The sequence below is a fragment of the Dendrobates tinctorius genome, unplaced genomic scaffold, assembly GCF_039654945.1.
Source record: "Dendrobates tinctorius isolate UK_male_01 unplaced genomic scaffold, ASM3965494v1 ptg000398l, whole genome shotgun sequence".
Classification (NCBI taxonomy): Eukaryota; Metazoa; Chordata; class Amphibia; order Anura; family Dendrobatidae; genus Dendrobates; species Dendrobates tinctorius.
In genome coordinates, this window is record NW_027362064.1 from 78,452 (window position 1) to 96,504 (window position 18,053).

Sequence of the window (18,053 nt, forward strand, 5' to 3'; positions counted from 1 at the left end):
TTTCTAGAAAACACTGGCGATTGTCTAAACGCTGTGTCTAATATCATGTCCTCACTATATCTGAAACTGAACCTATCAAAGACTGAACTCCTTGTGTTTCCTCCCGCTACTAATGTACCTACACCCGACATTGCCATTTCCGTCTGTGGTTCCACTATTACTCCCCAGCAACATGCCCGCTGTCTTGGGGTCATACTTGATTCCGAGCTTTCCTTTGCCCCCCACATTCGATCACTGGCTCGCTCTTGTCATCTGCACCTCAAAAACATTTCTAGAATTCGACCTTTTCTTACTTTGGACTCTGCAAAAACTCTTACTGTTTCTCTTATTCATTCTCGTCTCGACTATTGTAACTCTCTTCTAATCGGTCTCCCTCTTACAAAACTCTCCCCTCTCCAATCTGTCTTGAATGCTGCAGCCAGGATCATATTCCTCACCAATCGTTACACCGATGCCTCTACCTTGTGCCAGTCATTACACTGGCTACCCATCCACTCCAGAATTCAGTATAAACTTATTACCCTCACCCACAAAGCCCTCCATGGCTCAGCACCACCCTACATCTCCTCCCTTGTTTCAGTATACCACCCTACCCGCGCCCTCCGTTCTGCTGATGACCTGAGGTTAGTATCCTCAATAGTCAGAACCTCCCACTCCCGTCTCCAAGACTTTACACGTGCCGCGCCAATTCTTTGGAATGCACTTCCCAGGTCAATACGATTAGTCCCCAGTCCCCACAATTTTAAGCGTGTCCTGAAAACGCATTTATTCAGACTGGCCTATCGCCTCAACACATTAACCTAACCTATCCCTGTGTGGCAGAGCCAAAAATTTTACCATAACCAGGTTCCCAGCATCATGTTCCCACATGCTTTATGCATCCATTAGCCCTCTGTGTCTGTACTGTTACACACTTAACATTATGGCTGGTCCATACAATCAGGGCAACTGTTACCACCCACCTTTCGTGTCTACCTCTTTCCTCATAGACTGTAAGCTTGCGAGCAGGGCCCTCACTCCTCTTGGTATTTGTTATAATCTACTGTATGTGATTATTGTTATGCTGTAATGTCTATTGTCTGTACAAATCCCCTCTGAAATGTAAAGTGCTGCGGAATATGTCGGCGCTATAAAAATAAAATTTATTATTATTATTATTATTATTCACACTGTTCTCCATGAGTATTCTTCTGGTTTGTTTGTTTTTAAATTCGCCATCTGATTACAAGATACCAGCCTTTGTATGTTAATTGCTATGGTCTTTACCAAAGGGGTGTGGATCACAGGGTAATAATTCAAAGCAGCTTAAAGGTACATCCCCAGAAGATCCAGAGAGCCATGCCCCATTGGTAAAGGCTAGCACAAAATTAAAAGCCCGTATCTCTGGAACTGTATGGCGAATTTAAAAATACAGGGAAAAAAACCTTATTTCTCAAGGGAGCAACAAGAATGAAAGCCAGAACAAAAACTGTCCACTTTTCACCAGGTGACAGCAACTCTTTAAATCAAATGTTTGTCTCACTGCCTTATTGCTGCAGGATTAAAGGGGGTGTCCCACAATGGTCACCTGTATTCAAAGCTTGACCTAGGTGTGTGTATAGTAGGAGACAAACCCAGAAAGGGTAGGAAGTAGAGTGCAATTTGGAGGTGACATCTTGGCAATTGTGGCCATGATGTGATGGTCACTACAGATGGCACTGATCTTCTCATATAACATCTTCCTCTTCCCACTGAGGAAAGGAGTAAGGAGACAACCAATCTGGGACCACATGTATATGGCTGCCATGCAAATGAGCCGTGCCTCCCACTAGTAATAGTGGAAGGGGGTTTTCTTCCATACAAAATCTCATGTGTCTCTAGAACAAATGTTTCATCCGGCTGTAGTGTTTGATGTGGTGTTGGCCATCTTGAGGGCCACCCCAGGCTGTAGGACAAGATGATCGCTCTGCGCAGCAGCGTACACACCTCCCAAAAGTATATACTCTAATATGTTTGTATTTTGTTCACAGTTTCTGGCTGCCGGCGATCACCTGGTCCATCACTGCCCTACTTGGCAATGGCAAGTAGTTTTTTTTGTTTTTTTTGTTTGTTTTTTTTTCCTTGTGGCACAGTTAGTCAAAAGCATAGTTTCCAAAGAACCTCATTAAAAATAATTTAACAGAGCACATGAAATGGATTGTTTGCCAATCACTAAAATGAAGGGTGAGCGTGCTTGGCTGTATCCCCTAAGGCTCAAGGCAGGAGTAAATGTTGCCAAGTTCAAGATATCCTACTATGTAAGCAGGCATTACCCATAGGGTCCCAGTGTTAAAAAAAAATAAATAAATATATAAAATACTGTTTTTAGGGGTTTGTTTGTTTTTCCACTCCGTTCCCTAGTATTGAACAGCATGTTCTACGATGTTTTCCCTACTGTAAATTAAAATGCAAGAGTTTATCCTGCCCGCATCCATTAAGTAAAACTGTCCAATGTTTATTCCATCCACAATTCCAGGATGGACGGAGTCAATGGTGTTTCGACCACATTAGAAATAAATATACAGAGGTCTCGTTTACATGACCAATGTTATTCAATGCAGCAGAGCAACTTTTTTTTTTTTTTTTTCAACTGACTGAATCCGATTATTTTTACAATCTCATCATATACTAATTTCCTCAGTAAATCGGATGAGACAAATCCATTCAAGTCTACAGGCAAGTAATAAAAAGGAATAGGATGCCATACAGAGAGGCAGTGTAGCATCTGAATTTTGCAGATACATTGCAATTCTGTAAATGGTGAATATCTGCTGTAAATAACGGATTGCACAAAGTTGGCAAGTGAAAAACAATCTTCCCACTTTTGGTGATTTAAACTGAGTTTTTTTTATTTTATTCATTTTTTTTTTTAAATGCTCACATGAACCTACCCTTATACCCTTAGAAGTTATTTCTGCATGCGAGAATTGAACCGCATGAACCTCAAAAGTTAATTTATGTATGGAGGATTTTATTAGATGGAATAAATTGATTGAATATTTGTAATTAGCGAAGCCGTCACACAACTGGCTCCGAGCACCGCTGGGTTTGTAGGAGTTTTTTTTTTTTTTTTTTTTTTCAGGAGGGAGCATTGAAACTATTCGCTCTTTTTTCTTCTGTTAATAAATAAAGGAATGCCAAACCATACCTCACATACATATGCAAAAGAGACATCCTTATGGCAGGCGTCTTTTGGTGGGGCCGCATGGAAGCGTTCTGTGTATGCGCCATGGTGGGAACACATACTTAACTGTTGATGCCTCTTATAACGACCTCCTAAAAAATGCTAGTATAAGAGGAAAGCGCATTGATGCCCCATCATCTGGCTGGTTATTACCGGTCTCTGTACCCATGTGTATATTGAGAAGACCACACTTGACACTCTTCTGGTTGGAGATCCTATTAGTTTACAACTGAGGTTTTCTATGAGATTGTGCACCGTTTTTAGTTAGTGTTATTATTCCGGCACGTCGCCTACTTAAGATTCGATGTGATCTGCGCTGTGTCAGCCATCTCCTGCTGTTATTGAGCGGGCAAACACTAAATAATGCATCACACGCTCCTCTACATTGTTTCCTTTCTAAACTTTGTGTATTAGAGGACTGCCGGCCACATGTGGAAGTGGCTAGAAATGTATGTATCAGGAGCTTTTAAGAATTGTAGGATTTGCGTACTGGGAGTCACATGAATTCATTTCTTTTCTATGTTGCTGTATTGATTTTTGGGAATATTTCTCTGTCACGTTATACACCTTTCTCTTTTTACTTTAGGGCGGCTGGGGAAGAATTAAAAATTAAAGCTTATCTGCCCAATGAAAAGCAGTTTCTAATGACAAAGAATGGTAAGAGCGTGTAATATATCGCACAAGAGGTTAATTGTGTTACTGTAAAGCAGAGGTCCCCAACAGGTGGCTCGCGGTCCCATGAATTGTGGCTCGCGACTGTCTGCCAACTTGGTGCATTAGCTCCAGGTCTAACAAACAGGTATGAAGAGAACAACTCAAAATGGTGAATTACGTGAGTAGCCCTGCACAGAACAGATCTGGATGCACATATACTGGTCTTAGGGGTTTAGAGATGATTTGGGTATGGTACGCTGGAGGATGGTACTACCTGTGAGAGGCAGTGCCTGAAGCTGGATGTGAAAGTGTGTTGGGAGTCCTTGATGGGAGAATACTGATTGGGGTATTGTGGGGACCTCTGGATCTAGGTATACTTATACTTCTGTGGAAAAGCTTTGGCTATCATTCTACCCATAATGGGGGCTCTGGTTGCCACTACTGTGAGGGGGGATGGAGCTGGATTTGGCTCGTGACCCTCTCGAAGTGCTGAATGTGGCTCTCAATGTCAGAAAAGTTGGGGACCACTGCTGTAAACCATCCTCAGGCCATGTTAACACACTCAGTATTTGGGCAGTATGTCACATCAGTATCTAAGCCAAAACCAGGAGTGGGTGATAAATACAGAAGTGGTGACGAGTTTCTATTATACTTTTCCTGTGTGTCACTCTTGGTTTTAGCTTACAAATACTGAGGTAAAAAACTCACCTAATACTGAACATGTGAACACGGCCTTAGAAATATACGCTGCCATCGTTAAAACAGCTGCGATACCGACCTGGACAAGTCTTCAACGGGTCTGGGAGCGCGCTCCCAAAGTTAGCCTTTTGACATGGGGCAATTGATGCACATAGAGGAAGCAAAACAGTACAATAAACGCTCTGCAACAGGAGAAGTATGGGACCGGTTTTCCAGATATCTTGAAGGCTTTTTCTTCCACTAGAGATTACAGGAGATCCACTAATCAGCAGGAATAACCCAGCCAACAACCTCCCTAATAATAATCACAGCTTGCCCTCCTCTGTTCGCCTCTGTTACAGCTGACAATACCTATAATAATAATGTTTATTTTTATATAGCGCTAACTTATTCCGCAGCACTTTACAGTTTGCACACATTATCATCACTGTCCCCGATGGGGCTCACAATCTAAATTCCCTATCAGTATGTCTTTGGAGTGTGGGAGGAAACCCACGTAAACATATGGAGAACATACAAACTCCTTGCAGATGTTGTCCTTGGTAAGATTTGAACCCAGGACTCCAGCGCTGCAGTGCTATCCACTGAGCCACTGTGCTGCCCATACAGCTCTGGCAAAAATTAAGAGACCAAAATGTTCAGTTTGTCTGATTTTTCTCTTTATAGGTATATTTTTGAGTAAAATGTAAATTGCTCTTTTAATCTATAAACTACTAGAACATGCAACGAAGGTAGTGCAAAACAATGTGAACGTCATCTGGGACAATATAATAAACAATATGTCATCAATGACCGTGATTAATGTCCCAGTACATTTATAACATTGGACTGTAATTGACCAGTTGCCAAAATACATATAGAAAGAGGGGGAGGAGGACGAATCCAGAAACGGCAACTAGAGGTCATAGTGAAAAAAATATATTTTAGGCTAATTTCACACTTGCTTTTTTTTGCAGCGCGTTTTTCCCGCAAAAAAACGCATTGAAAAACGCATACAACTGCTGCGTTTTTTTCAAGCATTTTTATGAGCATGCATGAAAAAAACGCAGCGTTTTTATGCGTTTGTATGCGTTTTTAGTGCGTTTTTACCGCGTTTGCGTTTTTTCCAAACATTAGGTGGCCCCTCACACTAACCCAAACCATGACTTTACTAACCCTGACCCTAACCCTTAACCAAACCATACTTAACCCTAACCCAAACCCTAAACCCTAACTAACCCTGACCCTAACCCTGACCCTAACCCTTAACCAAGCCATACTTAACCCTAACCCAAACCCTAACTAACCCTGACCCTAACCCTGACCCTAACACTTAACCAAACCATACTTAACCCTAACCCAAACCCTAAACCCTAACTAACCCTGACCCTAACCCTAAACCCCCTTAACTAACCCTAACTCTAACCCAAACCCCTAAATTCCATGGTTAACAAAAAAAAGTGCATGTGCAAAAAAACGCATACATAAGCATGCCAATGCGCACATATGCGCACCCATAGACTTATAATGGGTGTCTTGCTGTAAAAAAAAACGCATTGCGCGCGCATGCATTTTTTTGAGGCAAGTCGGACGCCCAAAAAATGCAACAGGATGCATTTTGTGCGCCCGAGCACATACCGCAAAAAACCGCATGCGCGGAAAAACGCGTACAAACGCATGTGTATGCGCACATAAGCGCATCCCATGCAAAGTATACGAAAAAAAACCGCATGCGCTATTTAGCGCTAAAATACCGCGAAAAAAAACGCAAGTGTGAAACCAGCCTTATTTTGTGGTAATGCAAAGAACAAATGACTAAAAAAACATGCAAGTACTAGTTAGTCATGAATAAAACATGATCAGGACACAGGGTGCCATATTGCCAATAATATAAGAATATTGTCATATAAAACATGAGAACATTGTTTCATCAGGATGAAAGCGACAGAGACCAACAGAATCTCCTATGGGCATATATTGCTAAACTTGTCTCTGAATACAGGCAGATATTATATAATCAATCGCAATCACACCAATACATGGTGATTTACCTGAAAACAGACAGTGCTGGCAAAAGAGGGGTCCCCGGGCCCGCCCCAACGCGCGTTTCGGACACACCTTCTTCAGGGGGCGCTCTAATAGCGTGCATGCTCAGTTTAAAAAGGCCAGAAACCGGAAATGAGCGCTGGATCCAAAACCGGAAGTCGTCATCCGTTGCTATAGCACCAGCCACGCTATAAACTCCCACAGTTATGCAGAGAGTGCGGGCGGGTAAAGTGAGACCGTTGCCCGAGAGATGACCAGGCATCTACGACGCAGCAGATGAGGAGGTGTGACGCCGGAATCACTTGGGGCCCCACGTGATCAAACGCCCATAGCTCCACAGTGCTAACGCGAGATGCCCGGACACCGCGCAGGCGCAGGAAGAAAATAAGGGAACAGCCTGACATTTTGTTAATGGGCGGCCAAATAAATATCTAAAATGCTATAGTAGCAGAAAAAAACTGTGCAAATACACGCACACCCAGTCAGACATAGACATGAAGCTGTTAAAGTGAACAATCACAAATAACAATAAGTATTAAATATTAACACACAACATTAGGGGACTAAGAAAATTGACACCATAATGCTATGGTGATAATAGTACGTGCACTAACTACAAAGATTAGCAATATTGCCAAGTTGCCACGGCATCAATAATCATCAAATTATATTCACATGAAAACTAAATATAAGTATAAATACAAATTATGTAAAACCGATACCGACAACCACATTCGACATAAACAGAATCAATGTCATAAATGGCAGAAAAAGTGCACATACAAAAATCACATATACATATAAAGTATCATAGAAAGAATCTTCTTGAAGATCCTAATTATGTGTAGAAGCATAGTCCTCCACATGAATAATATAAAAAGAAGGTATTATGTGACCTCCACTTCGTCTGTACCGCCACATGTCCATCCAATACGGTCATACGAGGGACTTCTACCATCCAGCGAATCAATTGGTTGGCCCAAAAGAATACAATGGAATCTAAAAAAATTATTAAAAGAAAATTAAAAACAAGAAATGACACCAGACTGCATGTGGAACTCCAAGTAACAGTTATCCGAGGAAAGGAGCAAATGAGAGATTCTCATTCAACCCGTGAGGATGCACAGTTTTTAATGTCCAGATCCATCTGGATTCAAGACGTGCAAGTCTAGTGGATAATTTCCCTCCCCTTATATTAATGCCAATGGTATCAATACCCTTGAACCGTATCAAACTACTGTCACTACCATGATGGAGCCTGAAATGACGTGGAATAGTCTTCAGCGTGGATGCATCCTCATGGCCTGCCGACGCCTCAATGCCCAAAACATGCTCGCACACACGCACCTTCAATTGACGTGATGTCATACCTATATAGATAAGATTACACGGACACGTGGCATGGTAAACCACGTATCGTGTATCACAAGAGATGGACTTCTTGATCTTATATATCTTACCATTCGAGTCAGAGAAGGTGGTTGCGCGGTCCATGTTAGGGCAAGCGACGCAGTGGCCACAAGGGGTAGCACCCACATCGAGGAGTTACGTCATTAAGAAATGTAGTCCTAGGCTCCCCCATATAGAGACTACGTACCAAATGATCCTTTAGATTTCTGGCACGTCTGAATGACATAGAAGGTCTCTCAGGTAGTATTTTGGACAGTATAGGATCAATCCGCAAAATAGGCCAAGACTTATTAAGGGTCTCTCGAATCTTAGTCGCTTGAGAATTATAATTGGTGACAAACCTTATCTGGCGATCCTTAGAGGCAGAAGCTCCCCGCATATTATCATAAAGAAGAGATGAGCGGGAGCTAAACCTTGCCCTATTGTATGCCTTTTTCACCGAGCGACGGCTGTAGCCCCGGTCCAAAAAGCGATTCTTAAAGGGAAGGTGCCGCAATTTTATATAATTTTCAAAAAAAGAGTAACAAAACATGTTGTTAAAGCAAATGTTGTACTAACTAGGATTTATGGTTTGTTTGTAATAATGTTTTAATGTAGCCACTGGGCGCTGCCATCTTGATTTGCAGATCTGTGGAGGACTCGTACAGTCTGCAAATATGGCCGTCCCAGGACATAGGAGACTGCGGTCGGCTCCCGACCCCACCATGCAGCCTCATTAGCAGAGAACTGGGCACGCCCCTGTGGGCTACACCATTCACTGCTGTAGGTGTGGCTGGGCGCCATTTTATTGTAGCCCAGTGCTATCTGCTGAGCTCGACTTTCTGCACCGTGCTTCCTGCTCCAGCTCCACTGTCCTCCTGCTCTGTCTCCGCCTCCTCACTCACACACAGCCCCAGTGATCTCCGGTAATCTGACACCTTTGCTTTTATAGTGACAGTGACATATACAGCCCATAGTCTAGTGTATGGGGGGCAGTTACACCAGTGTGAGCATATCTGTAATACTGTCTCCTGTGATACTGCCTGCTGAGCCGTGTATCTAATCCTATCCTGTGTGATACTGACTGCTGAGCTGTGTATCTAATCCTCCCCTGTGTGATACTGACTGCTGAGCCGTGTATCTAATCCTATCCTGTGTGATAGTCTGCTGAGCCGTGTATCTCATCCTCTCCTGTGTGATACTGACTGCTGAGCCGTGTATCTAATCCTCTCCTGTGTGATACTGACTGCTGAACCGTGTATCTAATCCTATCCTGTGTGATACTGTCTGTTGAGCCGTGTATCTAATCCTATCCTGTGTGATACTGACTGCTGAGCCGTGTATCTAATCCTATCCTGTGTGATACTGACTGCTGAGCTGTGTATCTAATCCTCCCCTGTGTGATACTGACTGCTGAGCCATGTATCTAATCCTATCCTGTGTGATAGTCTGCTGAGCCGTGTATCTAATCCTCTCCTGTGTGATAGTCTGCTGAGCCGTGTATCTCATCCTCTCCTGTGTGATACTGACTGCTGAGCCGTGTATCTAATCCTCTCCTGTGTGATACTGACTGCTGAACCGTGTATCTAATCCTATCCTGTGTGATACTGTCTGTTGAGCCGTGTATCTAATCCTCCCCTGTGTGATACTGACTGCTGAGCCGTGTATCTAATCCTCTCCTGTGTGATACTGACTGCTGAACCGTGTATCTAATCCTATCCTGTGTGATACTGACTGCTGAGACGTGTATCTAATCCTCTCCTGTGTGATACTGTATGCTGAGCCGTGTATCTAAGGCCTCTTTCACACTTCCGTTTTTTACAATCAGTCACAATCCGGCAGGTTTTGAAAAAAAACGGATCCTCAAATTTTTTTTGAGGATCCGTTTTTTTCCCATTGACTTGCATTAATGGCGGATTGTGACGGATTGCTGTCCGTTGCATCCGTTTTTTGTGAGGATCCGCCAAAAGTTGCTGTCCGTCACCATCCTCAAAAATTTCAAAACGGAGCTTGTAACGTTTTTTTCTCTGGCGGATCCTGCAAACACTGATTTAACCCGAATTTCTTTCTGGGTGCCGGACAAAAAAAAAAAAAAAAATCTTTCTCTTTCTCTCTCTTTCTCTCTCTTTCTCTCTCTTTCTCTCTCTTTCTCTCTCTTTCTCTCTCTTTCTCTCTCTTTCTCTCTCTTTCTCTCTCTTTCTCTCTCTTTCTCTCTCTTTCTCTCTCTTTCTCTCTCTTTCTCTCTCTTTCTCTCTCTCTCCCCTTCCCGGCCAGCGATTTCTCTCTCTCTCTCTCTCTCCCCTTCCCGGCCAGCGATTCCTTTAAATTTCTTCATTTTCAGGATCCGTCTGAAAACGGATCCTGTGCCATCCGTTCACATCAGTTGAGAACGGATCCGCTTGTCCGCCTTTTTGGCGGATTATAACTGATGCAAAAAACTGAAGTGTGAAAGAGGCCTAATCCTCTCCTGTGTGATACTGTCTGCTGAGCTGTGTATCTATTCCTATCCTGTGTGACACTGACTGCTGAGCCATGTATCTAATCCTCTCCTGTGTGATACTGTCTGCTGAGCCGTGTATCTAATTCTCTGCCGTGTGATACTGCTCTCCTGAAATACTTTGTGCTGCTGTCACCCTGCTGGTTTTATGTGTGATCTACATGGTGGTATTGTGTATGATCTATATGGCGGCATTGTGTGTGAAGTATATGGCGGTATTATTTGTGATCTGCTAAAAGGGGACCCATTCTAGGGTGGTTCTGGCTGAGCACCTGCACATGGGTCAGGGGTAATAGGTGCAGTCAGGGGAGGGCTGGTGAGGCAGCTGAAGAGAGGGGTCTCATTTTTATCGTTACTGTATGGCTCCATTCCCCCCCAGCCTGCTTCCCAGTGTCACCCCGGACTGCGCCTGTTGCCTCGCTTTCACACATCGCCAGGATAGAATCTGAGGAGGGGAATGGGGTCTTTGCATGCAAAGTCTGGATCAGAACAGGCCATCAATCAGCAGAAATGTTTCCTGGACTTCTGTGGTGCTGTCACCCTGCTCCTCCGCCATATATCTCCCTCTGTGCCCCCCATAGACCAGTACACTGCTCTCCTGAAATACTCTGTGCTGCTGTCACCCTGCTCCTCCACCATTTATCTCCCTCTGTGCCCCCCATAGACCAGCGCACTGCTCTCCTGAAATACTCTGTGCTGCTGTCACCCTGCTCCCAGAATCCTTGCTGCCTGCCATCCTCGGTGACCGAAGACCCCATTCCTCTCCTCAGATCCTGTCCTGGCGATGTGTGAAAGCGAGGCGACAGGGGCCTGATATATGGAGGAAGGAGCAGGGTGACGGCAGCACAGAGTATTTCAGGAGAGCAGTGTGCTGGTTTGTGGAGGGCACCCTGTTCGGTGCCAGGGATTGTACATAGAGCGCTGTGTTTTATACACATGGATGGACCGTCTGCTTGTCTGCTCCACAGAAATCCAGGAAACATTTCTGCTGATTGATGGCCTGTTCTGATCCAGACTTTACATGAAAAGACAGTCAGTAACTTTGCAGGCCCAGTCAAAATGGCTGCTCACTGTGTTCCTAAATGTCATCCTCTCTTTTCCCTTAGCAAGCACCCAGTAGGGGAGGAGAGGAGTGACACCACATCCATGTCAGCAGATTCCACCCATACAGTGTCCATTTTAGGGCATGATCATATATCAAAATCAAACATCATGGACACTGTACGCCCATAATTACTGCAGGACAGTAATGTGAGCTAGTTGTACACTAGGTTTTTGTGCCAAACTTCAGTAGCTGCTCCCCCTAGTGTTAACAAGTGGAAATGCCAAACTTTTTAAAATTATTTTTAATATTTTACAAAATTAAAAACAAATGATAATATTTTTTAAGAAAATGTAAACATTAATTCTATACATTTTTTTCAATTGCTGAAAAAAAATTTTTGGGATGGCACCTTCCCTTTAAGATCCTCTGCCTGTTTTTCAAAATCTGACTCTGTGGAACAGATCTGCCATAAACGGAGAAACTGTCCCACAGGAACCTCCCTAATGATGTGTGTAGGGTGGCAAGAGGACGCATGCAACAGTGAATTTGTGGCGGTGGATTTCCGGAAAATATCCGTTTGTACCATACCAGTAACATCTTTCTTGACAATTGTGTCAAGAAATTCCACTTTTTCACTGCTGCATACATATGTCAACCGGATGTTCAGATCCTTGTTGTTCAGATCAGACAAAAAGGAAACTAAATCACTATGAGAACCCTGCGCCTTCGTATGCCAACCTGTTCCTGGGGCTGTGGGAGAGGGACCTCTTCCTGTCGGATCGACAGGCATCAATGGACCGGGTCCTGATTTGGACCCGGTACATTGATGATATCCTCTTGATCTGGCAGGGTTCTCATAGTGATTTCTGGCCTTTTTAAACTGAGCATGCACGCTATTAGAGCGCCCCCTGAAGAAGGTGTGTCCGAAACACGCGTTGGGGCGGGCCCGGGGACCCCTCTTTTGCCAGCACTGTCTGTTTTCAGGTAAATCACCATGTATTGGTGTGATTGCGATTGATTATATAATATCTGCCTGTATTCAGGGACAAGTTTAGCAATATATGCCCATAGGAGATTCTGTTGGTCTCTGTCGCTTTCATCCTGATGAAATAATGTTCTCATGTTTTATATGACAATATTCTTATATTATTGGCAATATGGCACCCTGTGTCCTAATCATGTTTTATTCATGACTAACTAGTACTTGCATGTTTTTTAGTCATTTGTTCTTTGCATTACCACAAAATAAAATATATTTTTTTCACTATGACCTCTAGTTGCCGTTTCTGGATTCGTCCTCCTCCCCCTCTTTCTATAAACTACTGACAACATGTCGATTTTCCAAATAATCACAGCTTTCATGCGTCTTGGCATGCTTTCCACCAGTCTTTCACACTGCTTTTGCTTATGCCACTCCTGGTAAAAAAAAATTTAAGCAGCTTTGTTTGATGTCTTGTGACTATTCATCTCCCTCTTGATTACATTCCAGAGGTTTTCAATGGGGTTCAGGTCTGGAGATTGGGCTGGCCATGACAGGGATTTGATGTGGTGGTCCTTCATCCACACATTGATTGACCTAGCTGTGTGGCATGGCGCATTGTCCTGCTGGAAAAAACAGTCCTCAGAGTTGGGGAACATTGCCTGAGCAGAAGGAATCAACTGTTTTTCCAGGATAACCTTGTATGCGTCTTGATTCATATGTTCTTCGCAAAGATTAACCTGCCCAATTCTAGCCTTACTGAACATCCCCAGATCATCACCGATCCTCCACCAAATTTCACTGTGGGTGCAAGACACTGTGTCTTGTACGCCTCTCCAGGTCTCCGTCTAATCATTAGATGACGAGGTGTTGGTCAAAGCTGAAAATTAGACTCATCAGAGAAGATTACCTTGCTCCAGTCCTCTATGGTCCAATCCTTATGGTCTTTGGCAAACTTCAGCCTGGCTCTCCTTTGCTTCTCATTGATGAAAGGCTTTTTTCTAGATTTACATGACTTGAGCCCTGCCTCTAGGAGCCTGTTACGAACTGTTCTTGCCGTGCACTTCACCCCAGCTGCCATTTACCATTCCTTTTGTAGATCACTTGATGTCATCCTGCGGTTGCTGAGTGACATTCGAATAAGATGAGGTTCACCCCGGTCAGTGCAGAGTGGTTTTTGCCCTCTGCCAGTCTGTAGCCTTGTTGTCCCCAATGTCTGCTGCTTGACCCTGTTGTAATGGACTGCTGTCTTAGAAATTTTAAGGATGGAGGCAGCATGACGCTCACTGTATCCCTCTGCTAGTAAAGCCAGAATTTAGCCCTTCTTTTCCTCACTCAAGACATTTCAACTCCTTTGCATGGATAAAGGTTATATTTTCATTCCTATTACTCTTGGGATATTACTAGCACTTGTTTTGCCATCCAGCTTGTCCTATTGCAAGAGGATTGTGAACACCACAGCAGGGTTTTTTATACAGTCATGGCCAAAAGTTTAGAGAATGACACAAATATTATATTTTCACATGATCTGCTGCCCTCTGTTTTTTATCTGTGTTTGTCAGATGTTTTTATCACATACAGAAATATAATTGCAATCATATTATGAGTAAAAAAAGGTTATATTGACAGTTAGAATGAGTTAATGCAGCAAGTCAATATTTGCAGTGTTGACCCTTCTTCTTCAGGACCTCAGCAATTCTCCCTGGCATGCTCTCAATCAACTTCTGGATCAAATCCTGACTGATAGCAGTCCATTCTTGCAAAATCAATGCTTTTATTTTGTCTAAATTTGAAGGTTTTTGTTTGTCCACCCGTCCCTTGATGATTGACCACAAGTTCTCAATGGGATTAAGATCTGGGGAGTTTCCAGGCCATGGTCCCAAAATCTCTATGTTTTGTACCCTGAGCCATTTAGTCATCACCTTTGCTTTATGGCAAGGTGCTCCATCATGTTGAAAAAGGCATTGTTGATCGCCAAACTGCTCTTGGACGGTTGGGAGAAGTTGCTCTTGGAGGACATTCTGGTACCATTCTTTATTCATGGCTGTGTTTTTAGGCAAGACTGAGAGAGAGCCTATTTCCTTGGCTGAGAAGCCACCCCACACATGAATGGTTTCAGGATGCTTGACAGTTGGCATGAGACAAGACTGGTGGTAGCGCTCACCTGGTCTTCTCCGAATAAGCCGTTTTCCAGATGTCCCAAACAATCGAAAAGGGGATTCATCAGAGAAAATGACTTTACCCCAGTCCTCAGCAGTCCACTCCCTGTACCTCTTGCAGAATATCAGTCTGTCCATGATGTTTTTTCTGGAGAGAAGTGGCTTCTTTGCTGCCCTCCTTGAGACCAGGCCTTGCTTCAAGAGTCTCCGCCTCACAGTGCGTGCAGATGCACTCACACCTGCCTGCTGCCGTTCCTGAGCAAGCTCTGCACTGCTGGTAGCCCGATCCCGCAGCTAAAACACTTTTAAGAGACGGTCCAGGCGCTTGCTGGTCTTTCTTGGGCGCCCTGGAGCCTTTTTGGCAACAAGGGAACCTCTCTCCTTGAAGTTCTTGATGATGCGATAGATTGTTGACTGAGGTGCAATCTTTCTAGCTGCGCTACTCTTCCCTGTTAGGCCATTTTTGTGCAGTGCAATGATGACTGCACGTGTTTCTTTAGAGATAACCATGGTTAACAGAAGAGAAACAATGATGCCAAGCACCAGCCTCCTTTTAACGTGTCCAGTGGTGTCATTCTTACTTAATCATGACAGATTGATCTCCAGCCCTGTTCTCATCAACACCCACACCTGTGTTAATGGAGCAATCACTGAAACGATGTTAGCTGGTCCTTTTAAGGCAGGGCTGCAATGATGTTGAAATGTGTTTTGGGGGATAAAGTTAATTTTCTAGGCAAATATTGACTTTGCAAGTAATTGCTGTTAAGCTGATCACTCTTTATAACATTCTGGAGTATATGCAAATTGCCATTAGAAAAAATGAAGCAGTAGACTTTGTAAAAGTTTAATATTTGTGTCATTCTCTAAACTTTTGGCCATGACTGTACTTTCCTTCGTTAAATAAGATTTGGGTCAGGTGATCACCTATTCAGAAACACATTAAGTAGAATGAGGTGTACTCTGGTTGGAATTCAACTGACACTGGAATGGAATGGCTGTCAGACACGTAGAGATGGTGATTTTTATAAAACTGTGCAGTGGTCTCTTAATTTTGCCAGAGATGTATATGAGAGGACTGTATGGGTCTATTTGGCTTCCGGCATTGGCCTCCACTAACACGAGAAGCACAAGGTTCTGTCATGACCATTTTGTGCTTTCTACCCAGCAAGATTGGTCTACCAGGGAGAAGGAGCCAGATATTGTCAGTGACCGCAACTTAACGAGTGACTACATTTTTAATTAATTGTTTTACATAAATCAACGGTACAAGTGAAGATAACAAGCTTTGTAATATATCTTATCATAAAAATCTGTTTCTTTCTCTTCTTCCCAGTCACTTTTTGTCTCCTGAACTTTATTCGGTCTGAAAGACTGCTCAAATCTGTCTACAGTTCTGTCATCGAGAGATCAAATTACACCTGTTGCTTATAGAATTCTCTGGGGAGGAAAGGGGAAGGAGAAAGTGGCAGCGCATGTTTAAAAAAAAAAAAATGCTGGGGCTTCTAGTGATTGGAGCCTGCAGAAGGGAAAACTAGTAAATACAAGCCATATACTGGCCAAAAGTAGTGTCATGCTCAAGTATATTGTCTTTTCAGAGAGGAAGAGGACTAGAGCTCTAGTCCCACCTATAGGAAGTAGCAATTCTAACCGTCAATATCGACGCTAGCAAGCCTTGTCACATGACTTAGAATAAAAGCTTGTCTTTTAGGATTGCTACTTTCTATAGGTGGAGCTAGAGTTCTAGTCCTCTTCCTCTCTGAAAAGACAATTTGCATATTTCCCAGAGGAGCATTGTGGCTGAAAAGTCTCCTCACCCAGGCATGTCAATCTCCGCAAGGAGAAACGTTACTCCTTGGATCCTGCTCATGCAGACGCATAGGACCTATTGTGCTGAAAGGGCAGTTCCACTTTAATGTACTCTGCACCCAATGACTGAAAGGCTGGGAGCACAATCTGGTGATCAGTGCTAATTATCTAGCCCATGCTTTGCTAGACATGTAATATTGCACTATGGGGCAACTGATACGTTATGATTGTGCAGGTTGTGTCCTTTCTCATGCCTTAGTTTCCATTATTTCATTACCTCCCAATGACACAGCATAAATGAGCCAGGCTCCAGATAGGGGGATGTGTAAGACAGAAGCTGGAAGTCATGGCACCTGCATAGCGCCACCGACCCCTCTTTTCTGCCCTTAATATTTCTATGCATTGACCATCACTCCTCGCTATTCCCTCCAGTGCCCTGTTATAAAAGATGTAAACAGATGGAGTACTCCGATGAACAGGAAGCCATCATAGAAGAGGATGATGGAGACGGTGGTTGGGTTGACACTTTCCATCATGCAGGTAAGTTATACTTATGGGCTTCAACGTTCCTCCCTTATCATATAATGCTTATGGACAAAATGGCAGAATTCACTAAGCACAGGGACGAGATGCACAGTTTTGTGTGAATGGGAAGTCAAATGGAAAGCAAATTACCAAGGGCTCAATTGGTCATTTCCAATTCTTCTCAGTATTTTTTGTTTTTCTTTTTTATCTTGTATTCGCTGACTTTTTCTCTGCCAAATTCTTTAAAATGGCGCACTTGGTTCATGAACTTCATGCAGAATTGAGAGTGCTCTATACTTTTTGTCTTTAACCATTTTTTGCAACTTTTCACTACCAATAGTCACAAATCCTTTAAAAAGTCAGCAAAAAAAGTGCCAAATTGAAAACTCCCCCAGAAACCTTATCACAGGCTGGGACTGGATTGAGAAGTGCCAAAAAATGCAACATTTGGTAAAAAGTCAAATTTTACCATGGTTTTAAAGCATCTGGATAAAATAAGTTGTCTAGGAAAATTTAAAACGACTTGGGGGAAGCTTAAAGTGGCGCAAAACATATAGCAAATACTAAAAGCACTAAAAAAAAGTGCAAATTACTCCAGAAAACTGGATCAGCAGCAATGATGAATCTAGGCTCAAGTCATTATCTCCATTAAATAATAATGCTGTATGGTAAAATATAAATGTATATATAGACTTATTTTTATTTTCTTTTTTGGGTTATGGTAACTGAATATTAGGCAAAATGATCTATCTATCATCTCCCATTTGATGACATTAGTGGGCTCTTCTCTCTGCTATACATGGCCTATGCATGTAATATGGAAATTTTGCTGCCATGTGCAGTCAAACCTAATGTATTGTGTATTTCTTGGTAACAAAATAAAGATTTTTGGCACTCGCTGTAAAATCTTTCCTGTAGCCTTCATTGGGGGACACAGGAACCATGGTTAATATGACTCCTCCCCACCAGACTACACCTGGACAGCTGCCACCCAGTTATTCAGTTATTGCAAAAGCAGTATTGAAAGCAAAACAATCACTCGGGTTATAACCCGAGAAAGTGATGCATTTAGT

At 43.1% G+C, this 18,053-nt stretch overlaps 1 protein-coding gene across 1 annotated transcript in view; it reads left to right on the plus strand.

Moving 5' to 3' along the window:
• ATG3 (autophagy related 3) overlaps positions 1-18,053 on the plus strand; it is a 47,694-nt gene that overhangs the window by 15,724 nt on the left and 13,917 nt on the right. The window contains exons 4-6 of the mRNA XM_073563802.1: positions 2,010-2,059; positions 3,789-3,859; positions 16,888-16,995. Coding sequence (XP_073419903.1) covers positions 2,010-2,059; positions 3,789-3,859; positions 16,888-16,995 — 229 coding nt within the window. The remainder of the gene's footprint in view (positions 1-2,009; positions 2,060-3,788; positions 3,860-16,887; positions 16,996-18,053) is intronic.